At 48.9% G+C, this 20,000-nt stretch overlaps 1 protein-coding gene across 5 annotated transcripts in view; it reads left to right on the top strand.

Moving 5' to 3' along the window:
• Positions 1 to 20,000, top strand: part of LOC125037817 (chloride channel protein 2-like) — a 79,459-nt gene that overhangs the window by 15,501 nt on the left and 43,958 nt on the right. For 2 of the 5 annotated variants that reach the window (XM_047631055.1, XM_047631053.1), the window contains exon 1: positions 19,096 to 20,000. This exon is cut by the window's right edge and continues 472 nt beyond it. The exons of 1 other annotated variant lie outside the window; for it this stretch is intronic. In XM_047631055.1, coding sequence (XP_047487011.1) covers positions 19,195 to 20,000 — 806 coding nt within the window. In that variant the 5' untranslated portion in view covers positions 19,096 to 19,194. Of the gene's footprint in view, positions 1 to 19,093 lie in introns of those variants that run through there. 2 more of the 5 variants (XM_047631054.1, XM_047631052.1) reach the window with 2 other exon arrangements.

Raw genomic sequence — 20,000 nt, 5'->3', positions numbered from 1 at the left:
AGACAGAGAGAGACAGAGAGAGACAGAGAGAGACAGAGAGAGACAGAGAGAGACAGAGAGAGACAGAGAGAGACAGAGAGAGACAGAGAGAGACAGAGAGAGACAGAGAGAGACAGAGAGAGAAGAGAGAGAGAGAGAGAGAGAGAGAGAGAGAGAGAGAGAGAAGAGGGATTAGGAAGAGACTAAGAAGTGGCCCGACATATCATTACACGAAGAGAGGAGCCAGAAATAGGGAAAACAATCACCGACTTAAGAAAGTGAGATAAATAGGCAAAGCCAGGAAACAGAAGCACAGAGAAAGCAAAGGAGGAGAAGACCGCCTTTTCGGAGGCCCTGAACCCGAACGACCGCGCGAATGGGCCTCGGAGAGCAGATGCGCCGCCGGGGTCGCAGGCGATGCAAGCCAGCAGGCACGGGCGGCGGCAACTGCGTGCTTGCGGTTATTGGCCTCGCTCCGGGGGGCCTGATAATGGGTTTTGGGTCTCGTTAATTGCTTGGCGAATGGGGGGAAGAGTTTGTTCATCATCATTATTATTGTTGTTGTTGTTATTATTATTGTTATTGTTATTATAATTATTTTTTTCTTATTATTATTATTATTATTGTTATTATTATTACTGTTATTCGGTGCTAGTTTTAATTAAAAGATATGGTAGTTATTTATTTTATTTATTGATCTTTTTTTTTTAGTAAGAGTTGGTTTGGGTTGTTCGGAATGGTTTTATCAAGTGTTCCAATATTTTAGAGTGATTTCGATATTGCATGCGTTCGAACATGGTGCTGTGATTTGGTGCATGTGTAACGAGTAAACGAGAACGTCCGATGTGTACATGTAAATACAGAGAGGGAGATTGTTCATGTTAGTTTAGTCATGTGTGGACCGACCAGGCTAACTGCACGGACGTCGGAAGGCTTAGTCACTTGGAATATGTAATCAGTAACATTATATTACAGTGTTACATTACAAACTTCAACCAAAAAAAATGAAAAAGAAATATATATATACATCCAAGGTCTAGACTGTTGACGTGCGGGTGAAACATGGCGTTGTGGATCCGTAGAGTTTCGACATCGGCAGGAGGAGGAGGAGGAGGAGGAAGAGGAGGCTTAACGTATCGTATGTAATATTGACGCGGAAGATGGCGTGCGCGAAGGTGCTTTATTTAGGCTGCATCGTTTTTGAGTTGCAATATCGCCACAAATCTGTCGTCAAGAAGCCTAATTCTCTCAATTTCGAAGCCCCCGGTCATTATTGCAATGTATCAGTAAGTCTCAGTAATTCATCTGTATGTGATTTTGTGTTTTTGATTGACGGCGCTGTAATTAAGTGCAGGGAGGTTAATCATGTCGCTCTGTGTTGGAAGTTTATCTGAATAGCCGGCCTTTATTTTGTAATATACTCCTTTAAATGCCACCAATTGAGCTCCATGTAACTATGAAAAAATAAGAAAAGCAAATACTGGTCATAGGTGGAGCAGCCAGACAGGTTTGGTGCAGTGCGGAGCGGGTGTGAAGGAAGAGGAAGGAGGAGAGGGAGAGGGAGGGAAAAAAGGAGGAGGATAGAGAGTGGGGCGAAGGAAGAGGGTGAGGAGAGAGGGAGAGAGGACGAATGGAGGGGAGAGAGAGCGGGGAGCAAGAGGAAGAGGAGGGGGAGGGAGGAAGGAAGGAAGGAGGAGAGAGAGTTGGGGAGGAAAGGGAGCAGGAGAGAGGGAGGGAGGAGGAAGAGGAAGAGAGAGAAGGAGAGTGAGGAAGAAAATGAGAGACGGTGGAGAGGAAGAGGAAGCAGGAAAAGGAGAAGAAATGGAAGAGAATAAGAGGAGGAGTAGGAAAAGAGAAAGAGGGATATGAAAGACGAAAATGGATAGCGTAAGAGGGAAAAACTAAAGGAAAAGAGGAGGGAAAAGAGGGTAAGAAAAAAAAAAAGCGTAAAACGGAGAGAGAAAGGAGAAAGAGGAGATTCAAAGCGGGAAGAGAGGAAGCAGAGAGCCGTGGCAGCCCTCGCCGCCGCCGCCTCCCTCACCCCGGCGGGACTTGCATTTCGGGCCCGCGAGTGCCTGGCGAGGGTGCCAGAGGAGCTTCGGGGGGGGGGGGGGTGCTGGTGGCTCTCGCTCGGGCCGCGCTCTCTGTGCCAAGGTCAATGCGAGGGACTTTTCGGGATTGGAGCGGTTAGTTCTTTGTTATTATTATTGTTGTCGTCATTGTTCTTTTTGTTATTATTATAGTTATGATTATTATTGTTAATGATTATGATTATGATTATAATTATAACCATCAGCATCACCATCACCATTAATCATCATCATCATCATCATCATTGTTTTATTGTTACGTTTGTTATTGTTACCTTACCTTGGTCTTGCCCATTTGATACCTTGTCTTCTCCTTTCCATCTTTTATTGAAATCGTTAGTGTGGGTAGTAGCGGGGGAAGTGGGGGGAGTTGGGGGGGGGGATCTTGCACTGGCATTCGGGATCGAAAGCCTTTGCCTCGGCGCTTCCTGTCGGCGCGGCAGCAGTGTTTGATACGTGCACACAGGGAGGATATACATACATGCATACGTGGTTTTTCTTTCTTTTTTTAAGCCTACATACATGCTTGCAATAAAAGATAAACATGGACAAACGGCCTGGCAGTTATGCATACATACATACATACATATGCATACATGCATACATACATATACATACATACATACATATACATACATACATACATACATACATACATACATACATACATACATACATACATACATACATACATACATATACATACATACATACATACATACATACATACATACATACATACATACATACATACATACATACATACATACATACATACATACATACATACATACATATGCATACATACATTCGAAGTCGTAAAATTTACACTATAATTTTACTCATATCTTAATGATTTGTTACTGATAAAAATATATGAAGAGAAATCGATTATTTACAACAGAAAAAAACTCGAATGTAATTGGTATTACATCATAGTAACGATTAACATTACCAAGAGGAATTAGATTTTAAAAAATACCCAGTAAGATAATTATTGATATTTACCCTTTTCTCCATGACTAAAACGACATCAACAGAAAAATAACATTATAACAGCAAAAGAAAACATCTTTTGCTTTCCTTGAGCTCATAGCCTGCGCACGCTGCACCAGACGCGGTCGGGTCGCTGCCATGACACTGTCACTCATTCTGTCATTTGGGCGAGGAAGAAACTGACATGACGCGGACGAAAAAATGTAAACAATGGCAGCTTCCCTTTTTGTTTGTATGTATGTTTGCATGTATACATATACGTACGTATGCATGTATGTGTTTGTACGAGACGGAGAGAAAGAGGGACTTCCATGTGCACAGACGTGTTCCTGCCTCGTTTCCCTTTTCCCTTCGAGCGAAATTCAGGCAGCGCACCGGTAGCGCTAACTTTGTTAAGTGTTTGTTACATGCATTTCGGAATTGCATTTGAGAATTTTCCTCCTTTGCCGCTTGCTTATTTTGTTTCTCTTTCCCCTCGCCGACGTTTTCCCCGGAGTTAGATCCTCGTTTTCGTTCCTCTTTCACGTATTTTTCCCGTGGGATAAGTCCCCTCGTTTGGGGGGAAGAAAATGAGATATAAGAGTTCCCCGCTGCAGGTGCGAGTCGCTGGAGGGGGGAGGGGGAGGGGGAGGGGGAGGGGGAGGGGAAGCCTCATCAATTTGTATTCATTGTGAGCGGCGGGACATTACGTTGAATATGTTGACGCTTTTTCCTTCCGCTGTTGCAGTCGTTGCTCGGGCGCTGCGAGCGGACGGAGTTTTGGGTGTTTTTCGTGTTTTATTTACTTATATATTTATTTGTTTATCTATTTATTTATTATTTTTAGATATCCGTTTCAATGTTCTTTTAGAGGCTATTTGGTTCTTCGTTCGTCTTTTGTTTGTTTGTTTGTTTTCGGAGGCGATTTTCCGGTCTGGGTTTGCTGTTAGATTTTGTTTGTTTGTCTGTTTTCTTGTTTTGTTTATTTATATTTTTTTAGAATAATTCGAAATGGATGATTTTGATAAGTGATTGTTTAAAGGGAAATAGTTGTATTTCTTCTTGTTGTTGATTTTATTTAGATTGTTCGTTGGTACGGTCTTTTCAAACGATGATGACGTCATTTTTCTCTCCGCCATTTGATAAAGGTTTCCGGGAAAAGAGGAAGTTATAGTTGACAAAAGCCTCCCTTTCCTTTACCCCCCCCCCCCCCCCCTTCATCCTGTACGAACTCTCCACTCCCTCCTCCCATCCGAGACTGACACCTGTCCCGTTTCGTCTTCTCTCCTCTCGCCCCTCCTTCAACCCCCTCTCGCTAGCCCGTGCCCTGTGCCCATGATTATTTTATTTTCCGCTTTCCCACATCTCCTCCTCTTCCTCCTCCTTCTTCCTAAGTCTTTCACTCACTCTGCCTCTCCTCCCATCCCTCTCTCCCCACTCCCCCACCTCATTCCTTTTTCCCCTCCTCCTTTTACTCCTCCGCTCTTCCGATTCCTAGGCCTATCCTCCCTCCTCCTCCTTCCTTCTTCCTTTCCTCCCGCTCCCCTTCCTTCCCTCATTCCGCCCTCCCCCTCCCCTCTTTCCTCCTCCCCATCCTCCCCTCCTTCCCTCTTTCCTCCTCCCCATCCTCCCCTCCTTCCCTCTTTCCTCCTCCCCATCCTCCCCTCCTTCCCCCCCTCCCGTCCCCCGGGTGGCGCCCCCGGCCTCCTCGCCGCCATGGAGATGTCTTCGGCCTGATAGCGGGTATCTCTCATGTTTATAGCGCCGCTGCAGGCTGCTCCCCGCCCGCTGGCCCGCTCGCCCGCCCGCCTTAGCCGAATTTCCGGCCGGGATCGTGCCTAGGCTGCGAGGCGGCGGAATGTTGTTTTTGTTTTTGTATTGTTTTTGTTGGTAGTAGGGGGCTGTGTTGTTTGGTTGTTGTTCATTATCTGTTGTTTATATGTTTGCCTTGTGTTTTCTTTTTTTCATTTCATGATATTTCATTGTTGTGATATCCATTTTATTGTATCTCTTTCTCTTGCTCTCTCTTCCTCGTTCCTTCCCTCTCTCCCCATCTTTACCATCCTCTTTCCTATCATATTCCCCTCCTTCCTTCCCTCCGTCCCTCCTCATCCCTGGGTAACGCCCCAAGCCTTCCTCTCCCTTCCTTCTTCCCTCCCACTCCCCCTCACTTCTCCTCTATCCCTCCTCGTTTCTTTCTCTCCCTCTCCCTCCCTCTCCCTCCTCCTCCTCCTCCTCCTCCTCCTCCTCCTCCTCCTCCTCCTCCTCCTCCTCCTCCTCCTCCTCCTCCTCCTCCTCCTCCTCCTCCTCCTCCTCTCTCTCTCCCTCTCTCCCTCTCCCTCTCCCTCTCCCACTCCCTCTCCCTCCCCCTTTCCCTCTCCCTCTCCCACCCCCTCCTCCTCCTCCTCCTCCTCCTCCTCCTCCCTCCTCCTCCTCCTCCTCCTCCTCCTCCTCCTCCTCCTCCTCCTCCTCCTCTCTCTCTCTCTCTCTCTCTCTCTCACTCTCTCTCTCTCTCTCTCTCTCTCTCTCTCTCTCTCTCTCTCTCTCTCTCTCTCTCTCTCTCTCTCTCTCTCTCTCTCTCTCTCTCTCTCTCTCTCGCCCTCTCCCTCTCCCTCTCCCTCTCCCTTTCCCTCTCCCTCTCCCGCCTCTTCTCTATCTCTCCTTCTCCCTCCTCTTCTCTCCCTCCCTGTCGTCTTCCTTTCCTGTCTCTCTCCGTGACAGGGATTACCCTTATTCCCTCTTTCACCCCGGAAGTGCGGTGCCATCCCAGTAAGAGCAGGTGCCACGAACTAGCGTCAGGTGCCACGTGGGGCGAAGGGGGGGGTGCAAGTGCCATACAGGAGAGGCCAGCTGACTGGTGGACTCATGGGGACATTGGCGGCCTTGAATCGATAGCTTTTGGTGTGTGAGAAGTGAGCTGTGTATGGCACTGTGTCACACCTGGCACTCTTTGGCACTCGTCTTTCTCCATCCCTCTCTTCTCTCTTTCTCCATCCCTCTCTTCTCTCTCACTCACTCTATCTCTCTTCTCTCTCACTCTCTCTATCTCTCTTCTCTCTCACTCTCTCTATCTCTCTTCTCTCTCACTCTCTCTATCTCTCTTCTCTCTCACTCTCTCTATCTCTCTTCTCTCTCACTCACTCTCTCTCTCTCTCTCTCTCTCTCTCTCTCTCTCTCTCTCTCTCTCTCTCTCTCTCTCTCTCTCTCTCTCTCTCTCTCTCTCTCTCTCTCTCTCTCTCTCTGTCCCTCTCCCTCCCTCCCTCCCTCCCCCTCTCCCTTTTATCTTCTCTCCTGACTTCCCTCCCCCTCTCCCTTTTATCTTCTCTCCTGACTTCCCTCCATCAGGTCCCTTCCTCTCCCTCCTTCCTTCCTGCTTCTCCTATGCTTTCCCACTCGCTGCCTCGCGCTCTCCTCTCCCCCACTCCCTTCCTCTCCTCTTCCCTCCGCCCTCTCGTCCTCCCTTTCCGTCTCCCCTTCCCTATCCCTCCCCCACTCATACCTGCCTCCTTTCCCCTCTCCCCCCCCCCTCCCCCTCTCCATTCCTTCCACGTGTGAGAGTGAGCATTCCTGTGATCATGCAAGCACAGTTTCACACGCCCTTGCGTGTCCTTCGTCTGTCCTTCGACCATTTTTATCCTGTTTTCTCTCGGTTGGGTCTTCTTTCATCTCCACTTTGTTGCCTTGACTTACGGTTTTTTTGTTTTGTTTTGTTGTTGTTATTCCGGTTACTCTTGTTGTTGTTGTCGTTCATTTTTCTTGTGCTTTGTTGCCGTGTCTCTCTTCTTCGTCTTCATTATCGTAAAGATGTTATTATTATGAGTTTTCTATGTCCATCTTTCCCTCCTCTTCGTCCCCCTTCCTTCTGATACTCGAAATTGTGTATTATTCCTACGTTGACAACTGGAAACCGGAAGAGAATCCACTTTCTATATTCGTGTAGAGTGTCCTCCCCCTCCCTTCCTTTCCTCCCCCCATCCCCACTTCCTTCACCCCCTCTTCCCCCCACACCCTACCATCTGCCGACCCCTTCCCTCACCTCTACCCTCCTCTCTATTCCCGACCTGCCCCACCCCCCCTCTATCTATCCGTCCCCTATCCGCCTCCCCCACCCTTTTCCTTCCTTCCCACACTTTGACCCTTCATCCATCCTTTTGCATCCTCCCCCAACTCTCGTTTTCTCCTGCCCCTACCCTCTCCACCCCACCCTTTTCCCTGCTCCCTCCACCCCTACCCTTCTCCTACTCCTCCCGCTACCCCCATCCTTTTCCAGACCTTTCCACACCCCTACCCTTCTCCCACCCATTACCCCCTCCCCTCCCATCACCCCCTCCCCCGCCCCTTGCTCCAATGGACAAAAAAAAAAAAAAAAAAAAGGAAAAAAATCTGGTTAGTATATGCAGTCTGCTTATCTGTCTATCTATCTATATCTCCTCCACTCTATCTATCTGTATAATGCCTGTCTCCTTTATGTCCATCTATTTGTATACCTATATATTTATCTATCTTTCTATCTATCTCTCTCCATCCATCTGTCAATCTACCTCTCTATTTAACTGTCAGTCTATCAATCTATCTATTTATCTCTCTATCTATTAATCTAGTCTTTTTCTATAAATCAATCCTTATTTCTACTCCCTGCAACCACTCTGCCAGCATGTCTGTTTTGACTGTTATGGAAGCGGTACTTTTGGTTCCGTATCGACTAATCAGCTGACATCGCGTGAGAGGCGATGCTACCACGTGACATCTGTTTCCTATATCGCCGTGTTGAACCGACGGGGAGTGGAGGAGGAGGAGGAATAGGGGTGGAGGAGGAGTAGGGGAGTAGAGGGGAGGTGAGGGAGGGAAGGAGGGAGGGAGGAGTGGGGGGAGAAATAGGGAGGGGGAAGGAGGGGGAAGGAGAGCGAGGGGAGAGCTGGAAAGGAGAAGGGGGATGATGAGGGTGGAGTGGGAAGGAGGTGAAGCTGAGAAGGAAGGAGAGGGGAGGGGGAGAGAAAGAGAAGGAAGGAGAGGGGAGGGGGAGAGAAAGAGAAGGAAGGAGAGGGGAGGGGGAGAGAAAGAGAAGGAAGGAGAGGGGAGGGGGAGAGAAAGAGAAGGAAGGAGAGGGGAGGGGGAGAGAAAGAGAAGGAAGGAGAGGGGAGGGGGAGAGAAAGAGAAGGAAGGAGAGGGGAGGGGGAGAGAAAGAGAAGGAAGGGATGGCCAAAAGGACGGGAAAAGAAAGAGGGAGAGGAATACATATTAATAAAAAATAGCATAGAAGAAAATAACACCGATGAAAGAAAGGGAAAGAAAATAATAAAGAAACGAAACAATAACACCGCGCAGGAAAGAGGAAGAGTCATTGGCATCCAACCGTCATGCATTGATCCCTCACTTATTGCTCTTTTTAACACGGCCGACATGAACGGGACGGAGGGGGGGGGGGAGCGGCACCAGATGGCATTATAGAATTCATTTTGACCTCGCGTGACCTTCTGTACTTCCGCCTGTGCTCCAATTACGCATACAGGAACAAATGTACATGTAGATACGTGTGTGTACGTACATTTGTACTTGTACAGATAGATATTACGCAAGGACACAGATTGATGAAATGTATATACAATATATTTGAAGGAATTAAATGCGCACATGTATTTAGGAAGTAGATGTGGCATTGTTATGCGAGTTTTGTTACTATTGCGATTGTTAACTTTTTTTTTTTTTTTTTTTTTTATTGGTGTAGGTAGTGCTATAAACTATTTTACTATTGTGGACTTCACTTGAGCTGAAATTGTAATTCAAGTAATAATTTTTGGAAATGTTAAAGATTTTCATATATATCCTTAGTCACGCATTTTTCGTGAAAGAAAAAAAAATAGTGAAAAGTGAAATGATCTTACATCACGCCTTAAGAATTAGCTGTTTCATCATGATTTTCGTTTCATTTTATTTTTCACTTTTATATAGCGTTAACCTCAATGTTCGACCTTCGTGAAAGAAATTGAAGGTGTATTAGTGTTGTTGAAAAGGTGAATTAATATTTTTTTCCCTTTTTTTGGTGTATCTATTTATAAATATGATGTTTTGAGTTTTTTTCTTCATTTTTCTTATTTATTTTCTGATGAGTTGATCTTGTCGTGTTTTTTTAATGAGATTTTAGGATTAGTGGAAGGCGGGAGCGAAAGGCTTGTTTATTATTATTATTATTATTATTATTATTATATATGAGTATATATATATATATTGTTGTAGTCTTGAGGTTTGTCATTTCCTTGCTCTTTTTCATCTTCCGCGTTTCCTTCTGTTATTTTTTTCTTCGTTTTTTGGGGGGGAGCAGTCATGACCACATTATGACGTCATATTTTTGTTTTTCTTCTTCCTCTTCTTCTTTTCCTCCTCCTTCTTCTCCCTCTCCCTCTCCGTTCCTTCTCCTCCTGTTAGGTGTGTTCGTGCGTTGACTCGCTCTGTTTATATATATATGATAAAAGTGAGCGGCAGAGACAGAGAAAGATGGAGACAGAGAAATATATATGTATGTCCATCCCAAACAAATCCTGTTGTATATTTCTGAGCAGGTGTGGCCTCTCCGCGCGACCTTAATTAAAGCGACAGTCTTTTGTTTTCCCGTCAGTGATGGCGCGCCTTTTCGAATTCCTTTCAGCCTTCCATATTGCTTTTGTTTCGCAAGATAAGGTTTCGAGTTTAGGGATAAATTTCAGGTCATGAATAATCTCCTCCGATATCAGGTCATGCCTTGGCACACTTATCCCAAATAAGAAATATATGTTTGTGTATATATGTCTATTTTTCTCTTGCTTTGTTATCATATATGACCGCCTTTGCGCCTTTGTGCAGTTGATAGTGTCAACCAAGTATGTACATAACGGAACTCTCTTGCTGTAACTTTCACTTTGATATATTTTTCTAAGTTTATTTGATGGGTGCTTTTATTGCATATATTTAATTACATAATCTTGGCCCCAATTCTGTGCCTGGTAAGAGGTATTTGTGAGGTTAGCATGATTTTTTTTCGATAATATTTGCATTATAAAGTTAATTGTCATGTATAGTGCCTTGATATCAAAATAAGGGATCTTATAGGAATGATTGGAATGTTGATAGCTCCCCTTTCTTCAAGATTGCATTGCAAAATCACGCGTGTTGCAAACAGTGCCCAGCGAGCGTGGCGCCGGCCAGGTCGTATACCCTCTCACCACTGCAATGCTCTCCCGTTGCTGTCTAATCCCTCGGCGAACTGCTTGAACCGCCTTTGGACGCAAGGGGTCGTGTTGCAGGCGTGTTGCAAAGCGGAGGTCACGCCAATCACCTCCCGAAGCCTTCGTGACCAGCGAAGGAATTTGGAAATCGCTTGGCGGGATTTCGGACGGGGGGGGGGGGGGTGAGGGAAACATTTAATCTGGTGTTATTTCATGAAGATAATGAGAAAGAAAATGACTGTTATTGTTATTACCTTTATCATCACTATCATTATCATTATCGTCGTCATCATTATTATCATCACTATTATCATCACTATTATCATCATCATCAGCCCCACCACCAGTCATCATCATTACTATAATTGTTATCATTATAGTATTGTTATTATCATTTGCTTCATCTTATCGTCATAATTATTATCATCATCATTAATTATCGTATGGTTGACAATTATTTTCTCTTTTTGTGGTTGAAAGTGATGTTCCCTTGAAAGTGGGGGACTAGTGGGGGGGGGGGCTGGAGGGGTGATTAATAATGGGTGATTATCAGTAGGCTTACGTAAGCGCCCTCGAGTCGGCGGCAGAGGGTCGACGAACGCAACGGACGGCTGGGATTTTCTCGTTTATTAGTATTGTTATTTATTTATTTATTTTTATATTTTTATTTATTTATTTGCTTTTGTTTTTTAGAAATATATTTTTATGTAATATTTGTATATTTTTGATTTACGTGTTAGAATTTTTTTTTTTTTTTTCAATATTTCTGTATTTGTGTGTGTGTGTGTGTGTATGTGTGTGTATGTGTGTGTATGTGTGTGTATGTGTGTGTGTGTGTGTGTGTGTGTGTGTGTGTGTGTGTGTTTTACCTTTGTGTCAGAAAACAATTTTTTTTTTTTTTTTTTTTTTTTTTTTACTTATATTTTAGAAACTGATTTTTTTCAGGGTTGGTCAAGTAGTTTCCCCGTATTTTTTAATCTTGTAGTTTCACTCGCTCTGTTTAGTGATATTTATTTTCTGTATTTGTTTAGTATTTATTTGCTCATTTATGAATTGGTTTGTTTATTGCATTTTGTGTTTCGTTTTTTTCGATTTCGAATTTTTCCCGTTTTCTTCATTTTATCGTATTTTTCGCATCTGTTCATTTTGCCTATTCGTCTTCCTTCATTTGCATATCCACTTTTATTTACGTGTTGGCATATGAAGTGAAAGCAGTTGTTTAGCCGCAGAAAAGGCGTCGAGGGCAGGAGTGACTGGCGCCAGTCGGGCCAGTTAGTTACCTGTCACCTGCTGTTGTTGCCAGGTGCTCGCTCGGGAAATTATGGGCGGGAGGGGGGGGGGGGGTAAGCAGGAGATAAATATTGTCATTGAAAATTATATTATGTTGTTGGTTTTATTTATTGGTGGCTGGGGTGAGAGTTTCTCTCTGTGTGTGAATATTCCTTCTTACTTTTCTTTTTCATCGTATATTCTCTCTTTTGAGCGAATGATTGCAAAACCGCGTGCTTGTTCGGATGCGCGCGTGTGAACTTGAGTTTAATGTGCTTGGGAAAACGTAAAAGTTTTCTCCTTGGAAATTATTTTCTCGCTTAAAAAATAGTTTAACAATTATCTTCTTCCGAGGTTACTTTCGATAATTGTATTATCGATATGTAAACACCAGTTTCGAATTAAGCGCGCACGTATCCCCTCACCAATGCGTGAGAGCATCGATGTGTGGTGAATGTGTAATTAATCTCGGGTGAAATGTGTAAGATGTGTTCACTTATTTCCACCTCTCTTGCAATACACAGGCCGGTCTCGGCGCCGCGGATTGGTACATTTCCACTTTCATCTCTCACTCAGGGACTCATTTCAACACTGGTTTCAATTTTAACTGGCCGATGTTATCCACCTGAGCGATGAGGCTGGGAATCCATGGCTGTTCATTCCTTGTGGATTGCTCAGGCGATGCGCGGGTCCGTATGGGTGGGGGTGGATACATAGGTATATATATGGAATTTCGGATATACATGTATTCGTTCATACATGCGTGCGTTGTGTGTGTGTGTGTGTTTGTGTGGGCGCGCGCGCGTGTACCAGCGTGTATGTAAATAGACCAGAGGGAACAGACAGATAAATAGATAAACGAATCAACATGCCAATAGACTGGTAAATAGTCTGGCGACAGAGCGCGTTAGAGGAATAGAAGGAGGAGGAGGAGGAGGAGGAGGAGGAGGAGGAGGAGGAGGAGGAGGAGGAGGAGGAGGAGGAGGAGGAGGAGGAGGAGGAGGAGGAGGAGGAGGATTAGAATGAGGAGGATTAGAATGAGGAGGAATAGAATGAGGAGGAGGAGGAATAGAATGAGGAGGAGGAGGAATAGAATGAGGAGGAGGAGGAATAGAATGAGGAGGAGGAGGAATAGAATGAGGAAGAGGGGGAGGAGGAGAGGGAAAGAGAAAATAAGAGAAGAAGGTAGAGGGGAGGAGGAGGAGGAGGAGAGGGAAAGAGAAGAGAAAAGGGGAAGGGGAGGCGAGGTCTATGGACGCGTGGCAGCCGCCCCCAGCCACCGCACTTTCCGTTGCCTAAACGACCCCACTGTGCTATACTATAAACGCGAAAAAAGGCAAATCTCGCTCAAATGGTAACCGCACAGCCTTGCTTTGCGGTAGACTGGCAAGACCAGCGCGCCAAATCTCCCTCTTTCTAGCCTCTTGCAACATTTCATCAGCATAGGCCTATCCACCAGAGCCTATAAGTAGATGCCGCAAAGAGAGAACCATAAAGGGTCTTCTCATTTGTATTTCTAGTTTATTTTTGTTTGTCTATGTATTCAAGAAATCGGTTTATTCACTGCGACCAAGAAAATCCTCCCCCCGTGTGTCGCGTCGCAGCTTGGCGAGGGTTCAACCAGTACGTAGTTTCTGGTCAATATTTTGTTTAACCTCCGCTACACACACAGTATACGTCGCCCATTTTCGGTGTCGCTTGAGGGGGGTGTGGGGGTGTCGGTGGGGGTGGGGGGTAGTTGTGTAGTCTGGTATTGTGGTATCTGGTATGAGGATCTAGCCTGGTTTTGTGTGAGGAAGGGGGGTCGGAATTCAGATATGTTGCCTGGTATGTGGTATGAGTGCCTCTTTGGCATTGTTGGAGCGGGGAATCAGGAGGGGGCGTTGGGAGGAGGTAATACGTGTTGTCTGGTATTGGTTTGGTATGTGGTATGAGGGAATGAGGAGGTGTGAGAATGTTCCCGGTGTTGGTGATGAGGTGGTGTGCCGGTGTGGCAAGTGTGGCGGGTGACAGGTGGTGTTGTTGGTGTAAGCCTGGCTGTCGTCTCCGCAGCACGGCCTCTCTCTCTCTCTCTCTATCTCTCTCTCTCTCTCTCTCTCTCTCTCTCTCTCTCTCTCTCTCTCTCTCTCTCTCTCTCTCTCTCTCTCTCTCTCTCTCTCTCTCTCGCTCTCTCTCTCTCTCTCTCTCTCTCTCTCTCTCTCGCTCTCTCTCTCTCTCTCTCTCTCTCTCTCTCTCTCTCTCTCTCTCTCTCTCTCTCGCTCGCTCGCTCGCTCTCTCTCTCTCTCTCTCTCTCTCTCTCTCTCTCTCTCTCTCTCTCTCTCGCTCTCTCTCTCTCTCTCTCTCTCTCTCTCTCTCTCTCTCTCGCTCGCTCGCTCGCTCTCTCTCTCTCTCTCTCTCTCTCTCTCTCTCTCTCTCTCTCTCTCTCTCTCTCTCTCTCTCTCTCTCTCTCTCTCTCTCTCTCGTTCTCTCTCTCTCGCTCTCTCTCTCTCTCGCTCTTTCCGTTTCTTCCCCTTTTTATAATTTTATCAGTGATTACTGTTCTCCTTTCTATCCATTTCCCAAGTTTATCTTTTAGCTTTTGCTTTGTTAAAAATTGGGAGATTTACCCTCCCTATTCACATTTTTCCCCTACTTGCTTTTGGCAGCCAAGCAAAAAAATGTAAATAAAATTATAACAATAGAATATGTAAATAAAAGTGCCTAGTAACATGCTGCAGGTCGACTGGCTCCCGAGCTGGCGTATCGACCTCGATCTCGACCCGTTCTGTGACTTGAATACAGTTTGTCGAGAAGGATCAGAGGTCGAGCGGGGTGTGAAGTTGGAGGGCAGGGGGGGGGGGGGGTTACGGGCAGGTGAGACGCGGATTCTGAGGGAAACTTGCCAAGGAATCGCGTGAAAGTTGACAGGCTTTTGAAGTCCTCCTTGCAAGCACATCGTCAGCCGGCGAGTTCTTGAAAGAGGAAGGTTTTGGGGCGGACGGGAAAGGACCGGGTGCTTTTGTTTTGATTCGTTGTTTCTTGCTGTTTTGTTGTAAAGCTTGATTCTTTGTGTCATTTGTTAACGAAAGGGAATCTGGATTAAGATTAAGGAGTTCGGTATGAGGATGATAATCGCGATACAAGGTCGGAAAAGAATCGGATCGTGATGTGTCAATAAAAGATCGCAAGATTCGAAGATGTTGGGCGATGGCAAGACGTGATCATAGAAGTCGTGCAGTGTTGAAATTCGCAAAATAAGATCATATAATTCGTTTAATAATAATGATTGGAAGATAAAATCGTAAGATATTTATCAGTTGCAAGACACGGGGGCGTCGACAGCCCGTGGAGAAAAGGGTAGTCATCGACAGGAACTTTTTCAAGGGTCAGCGAGCGTGGGCGAAGGTCCGCTGGCGTGGGCGGGGAGTGTGGGCGTGGGAGGGGCTGGACACGATGATTGCCTACCTGGGGAATGCGACACACACGGACGCACGCACGCACAGGCTAGCTAGCAAGTGCTTGTGCACACACTCGCTTGACACAGACTTCCTCGCTTCTTTTATTCGCAAACTCTTCACGGATAGACACACAGATTTCAAGCACTTGCTCTCTCCTTCCTACCTTTCCTCTCTCTCCCCTTTCTCTCCAATTCCTCTCCAATTCCTCTCCCCTTCCCCTCCCCTTCCCCTCCTATCCCTAAATCCTCCCTCCCCCCTCCCCTCCCCCCTCCCCTACAAATGCCCACAGAGAGCTAAGGGCGTCAGTCATGAAAGTCCGCCACCGTATCTCAGCCACTCCTTTTCCTACAGATTCGCGTGACGGCGATGACGTCGACGTAGCCCCGTGTGTTTTAATATCATTTCTTTATTCTTTTTTTTCTAATCTTCCCTTTAAGACGGAGGGAGACATGCTACCCCCCCCCTCCCTCTCCCTCTCCCTGCTCACCGCCCCCCCCCCTCCCTTTCCCCCCTCCCTCTCCCAGCACCTCGCTCGCTTGTAATTTCTTTTAAGACTCGTGATCAGGGCGGACTTGCATATATGTAGGGAAGGAGATGCGTTTTATTGCAACACTTCACCAAGCAACATAGACGGGATATTGCAAAAGTTACTTGCGGGACCGTAGATCGAAGGCGGCCGTGTTGCACAGTGTCATGCAAGCGCTCTCATGCCGCGTGAGATGACGCCTGCTTATTTCATGGTACCTGAAATGAACCCGGATTTTAGTTTTCCCCTTTTTTCTTTTTCTATTTTTGTCTTTCTGTAGTGCAGTGGTCTGCTTTCAATGTGGTCTGTTTTTAACGTCTGCTTTTGTGCTTTTGCGGTGAGAAATGGGAAGGGAAGGGTTGGTTCCTTCGGTGCTTGCTTGAAGAACAGGGCGGCGGCTCAGAAAGAGGAGGAACGAGGCGGGAAATCCTGGCGTGTTCGGGCGGCGGGCGGATGTTAGGGAATGGCCTCAGGGTATCCGCAAGCAATGTCAATCGCGACAGAGAGGCAGCACGGTGCCTTTCCTGCTGATCAGCGATTTTCTTCTTTAAATCGGCTTATCCGCTCGCAGTTCTGTTTCCCCCAATTGGGAAAATTTGCGTCGTCATTGTTTCTCTCCTTCCCGCTTCTCCTCCCCCCTTCCATTTTCTCATGGAGGGAGAGAGAGAAATGGTTGATAAAGACTGAGGCGAGGAGGAGGAGGAGGAGGAGGAGGAGGAGGAGGAGGAGGAGGAGGAGGAGGAGGAGGAGGAGGAGGAGGAGGAGGAGGAGGAGGAGGAGGAGGAGGAGGAGGAGGAGGAGGAGGAGGAGGAGGAGGAGGAGGAGGAGGAGGACAAGAAGGACAAGGAGGACAAGAAGGACAAGAAGGACAAGAAGGAGAAGAAGGAGAAGGAGGAGAAGGAGGAGGACAAGAAGGAGAAGGAGGAGGACAAGAAGGAGAAGGAGGAGGACAAGAAGGAGAAGGAGGAGGACAAGAAGGAGAAGGAGGAGGACAAGAAGGAGAAGGAGGAGGAGGAAGAGGTGGAGTCAGTGTAGGAGGAGGAGGAGGAGGCGAGGTGGAGCGGGAGCCCAGGTTCTCGGGGTGGCAGATCAAAGCTTTAGTCAGCGGTGGAGCGCTCAGGGTGGCGGGTGTGCGAACGCGGTGCTCCCTCACACACCTCTCGGCCGCACGCACTCTGGCCCAGCCCGACTCTCTCGACCGGATAGCGGAGAGAGAACGAAGGAGAGAAAGAGAGAAAGAAAAAGAAAAGAGGACTTAGAGGACTCTCCTATTCTAATGTTGCGAGTTGTTCATGTTGTTTGTTTACATACGAGAGGCATCGCGTGAACGTTTGAACCTCTTTCGCTGCCGATAGAACGTTTGTGCTTGTTTGTTAGTTTGTTTGTGTGTGTGTGTGGATATTATGGCCGCGAACTTGGGTCTGTGGAGTGTCCTTCGAGCAGACTGCAGTGGCCGGAGCGGCAACCTACCCTTTGGCATGTGTGTGGCCACGGCCTGCACCGGTTCGATCCCGGCCTCCACCTCCAGTATCCCGGCGGAAGACTGCTTCGGCTTCTCCTTGTGATTCTGCAGCGATTGTGTGTGGATTAGGGAGTGATTGTGAGCCCGGATTCGGCTCGGCGGTGACCCATGGCCGCAACTCTAGATCGGACGATTGGCGAATTAACCCGAGAGGACTAGGGGGAGGTTCCGGTCGTCCTCGAGTAAGGATGGGACGTGAGGAAGGGGGTCTGATCCTCCAAGTGCCCCCGGAGACCTAGAGGATCGACCGCTTTGTGTACAAGTAACGGAGAGAAAGCATTGTGGGAATAGATTCGAGGTCGATTAGCTCAGCAGTGAAGAGCGACCCGTGTCGATCCGCTGCCCTCGGGACTGTGACGAACCCCACGAAAACAGCGAAAAATCCTGAGTGAACGAGGAATGTTGGCGGTGGCGCGTTAAGGGGCGTCCGAGGATGGTTCTTCGTTAAGGGAGTGGACTGTGGACCCCCCCCCCCCCCCCCCGTTCCCCCTGACCCCCTCCTCGCCCTTTGAGACGAGACCCCCGGCCAGTGCTGCGGCGAGGTGGTAGGAAGCTCCTGTGGCTCCGACCCAGCGTTTCTTGTGCCTTACTTCAGCCAGCGTTCCACCCGCACCCGCGCCCTCGCCAGCACGCCGGGCCTCCCTCGGTGCCTCCCCCTCCCCTCCCCCTGCTTGCCTCTTCCCTCCGCGAGCACAGGTGACTGCGTGCCAGCCCTGCCCTCGTGAAGGGCACCGACCGCCACGTGGAATGCCCGGACGATGCGGTTGCGATTAGGCCAAAGGGCCAAGTGCTATTGATTACCTTTCGCGGAAGGAGCTTGGGCGTCGCGGCGGCCGCATCCGACTCGGCGAGGGAGTCACAGGAGGCCAGTGAGTCACGTAGAAATCGCGAGCGAGGCGTCTTTGTGCTGAGGACACTGCTGGAAGCAGGACCTCCCACCACTGCCTTTGAAAAGGAATTCAGTCTTCGAGAGAAGCGCCAGCAGATGTCCAGCTCGACCTGCAGATCACTTGACTCCTGGCGGACACGCTGTCTGGTGGCGCCGTCCCGCCCATGCCTCACGCCCGTGACTCTTTCCACGCTGCCTTCTACTTACCCACTCCCCCCTCGCGCGCACGCACTCCGAGATACGCGCCTTCCACGCCCGCGTCCACCCCATGCCAGGGTCATCGGCGGTCCTCCCTCGGCCAGCGACGCTGAAGCCCCTCCCTCGTGCAGCCGCGGCCCTCGCTCTGACGTCGGGAGGCCGTCCGCTCCCGCCGTAGGCCTTCGCGGATCCCGCTGCCGAGTGGTCGCCCGGCGGTCCCCATGGCCCTCGGGCACGTGCTTGGCTGACCGACTGCCTCGCACACAGGCGCTGGCCGCGTGGCCTCGGGGTTGCGCAACCGAGGCTCCGCTCGAGTGAGAACAGAAGAAAAGTAGCTAATACACGAGCAACAAGGTCGCGCTATCACTCAAGGCCGACCTTCTGGGCGGAGAAAATGTACGTTTATATTGTCTGACACGGCAGGTGACAACACTTAGAGGCCGTGGAGGAAGCCACGTGTTTTTACTTTCACCTTATTAATGTGCGACGTCGGTCGGGGTTTTTATCTATCTACTTGATTACTTTTGGACGTTTTAACCGCCTAGGCTTCGGCAATAGGGTGGAGTCGATAGGCGTAATCAGCTGGTCTGTCGCTCTCTCGTACTTTCACCGAAACTCCATCCATTAGTTTTATATACATGCGATTGTTGATGTTCATGACCCTGTTGTTATAACGTTTAAAGTGTTGGAACGATGTTGAACTTTCGGGTAAATTGTTGTTCTTCGAAGTTTGGTAATTTACCGTTTTTTGGTTGACCTTTGCTCGCCCATTTCCCGCCAAGTCGCCCAGCCGAGGCAACGTGTATTGGCTCAAGAACCAGTAGCTCGTAGCCATTTCTGGAATCGGGGCAACGATAATGCATTTTGATGTGGACGACTGTGAGCATCCGATGAGAGAGGGCCACCGGTCCGTGTCGCCCTAATTGGCCTTCGAAAACACACACTTCGTTTTCCGTACCGCGTGTATATATTGACCTTCGGGGAATATGAATGTAAATAGTTCTGTAAGTAGAAGTTTCGAAATCGCCCGCCGTTAGTTGGGCGTTCTTGCGCTCGTCGACTGCCCTGCCGAGCGTCCGCGCGAGATCTGAGACTCGGCGAGGCACCGCGATGAGTGAGCAGCGGGGAAACGGGCGCCGCTGGTGGAACTGGCGGCGGCGTCGGCGCCACAGGTACAAGCTGAAGGACGCGCACTCCGAGGAGGACGTGTCGCTGTACGACGCCGACCCGCTGCCCAGCCTGCAGAAGGTCACCACGTCGGACGACACGCTGCTCAACCCCGACCGCATCCACGTGCACTATGATGACGACGAGGACGTCGACGACGCCGCCGCCGCCGCCGCTGTCTTCGCGGTGGACCAGGCCGAGGCCGAGGCGCTGTGGGAGTCGCTGGTGTGGCGCGAGGACAGCGTCGAGGACGAACCGGACACCGACAAGTGCCTGAGCGAGAGCGAGGTGGAGAACACGGAGAGCGAGGGCGAGGGCGAGGACACGCCCAAGGAAGGCGGCTGCAACGCCGTGCAGACCATCGTGGAGCGCCTTCGGGCGTGTGGAATCCGCCACGGGCGCGCCGTGGACCACGACCTGCGCCGCGACAGCTACACGTGGACGTCGCACGACCTGCGGCAGTTCCTGCTGCACAAGGCCCGCCTGGAGCACGGCGGCCCCTACGACCACATCGAGGACGACAAGAACGAGAGCTTCGAGCTCACGCACGCCAAAAACCGACGCAACGCCACCTCGTACCGCCACCGGACGTCGCCACCACCAACTTCTGCGTCGCCGCCGCCGCCACTGCCCCCGCCGGGCCCGTCCCCAGGCACGCCGCGCCCTCCGGGCAGAGGCGCCAGGGCCTCGGCCGCGGCCCTCCTGCGGGGGCAGTGGCGGCCGCGGCTGACGGCGCCGCGGAGCTCCGT

Source organism: Penaeus chinensis, chromosome 24, assembly GCF_019202785.1.
Source record: "Penaeus chinensis breed Huanghai No. 1 chromosome 24, ASM1920278v2, whole genome shotgun sequence".
Taxonomy (NCBI): domain Eukaryota; kingdom Metazoa; phylum Arthropoda; class Malacostraca; order Decapoda; family Penaeidae; genus Penaeus; species Penaeus chinensis.
This window is presented reverse-complemented; position numbering and strand designations above follow the sequence as displayed.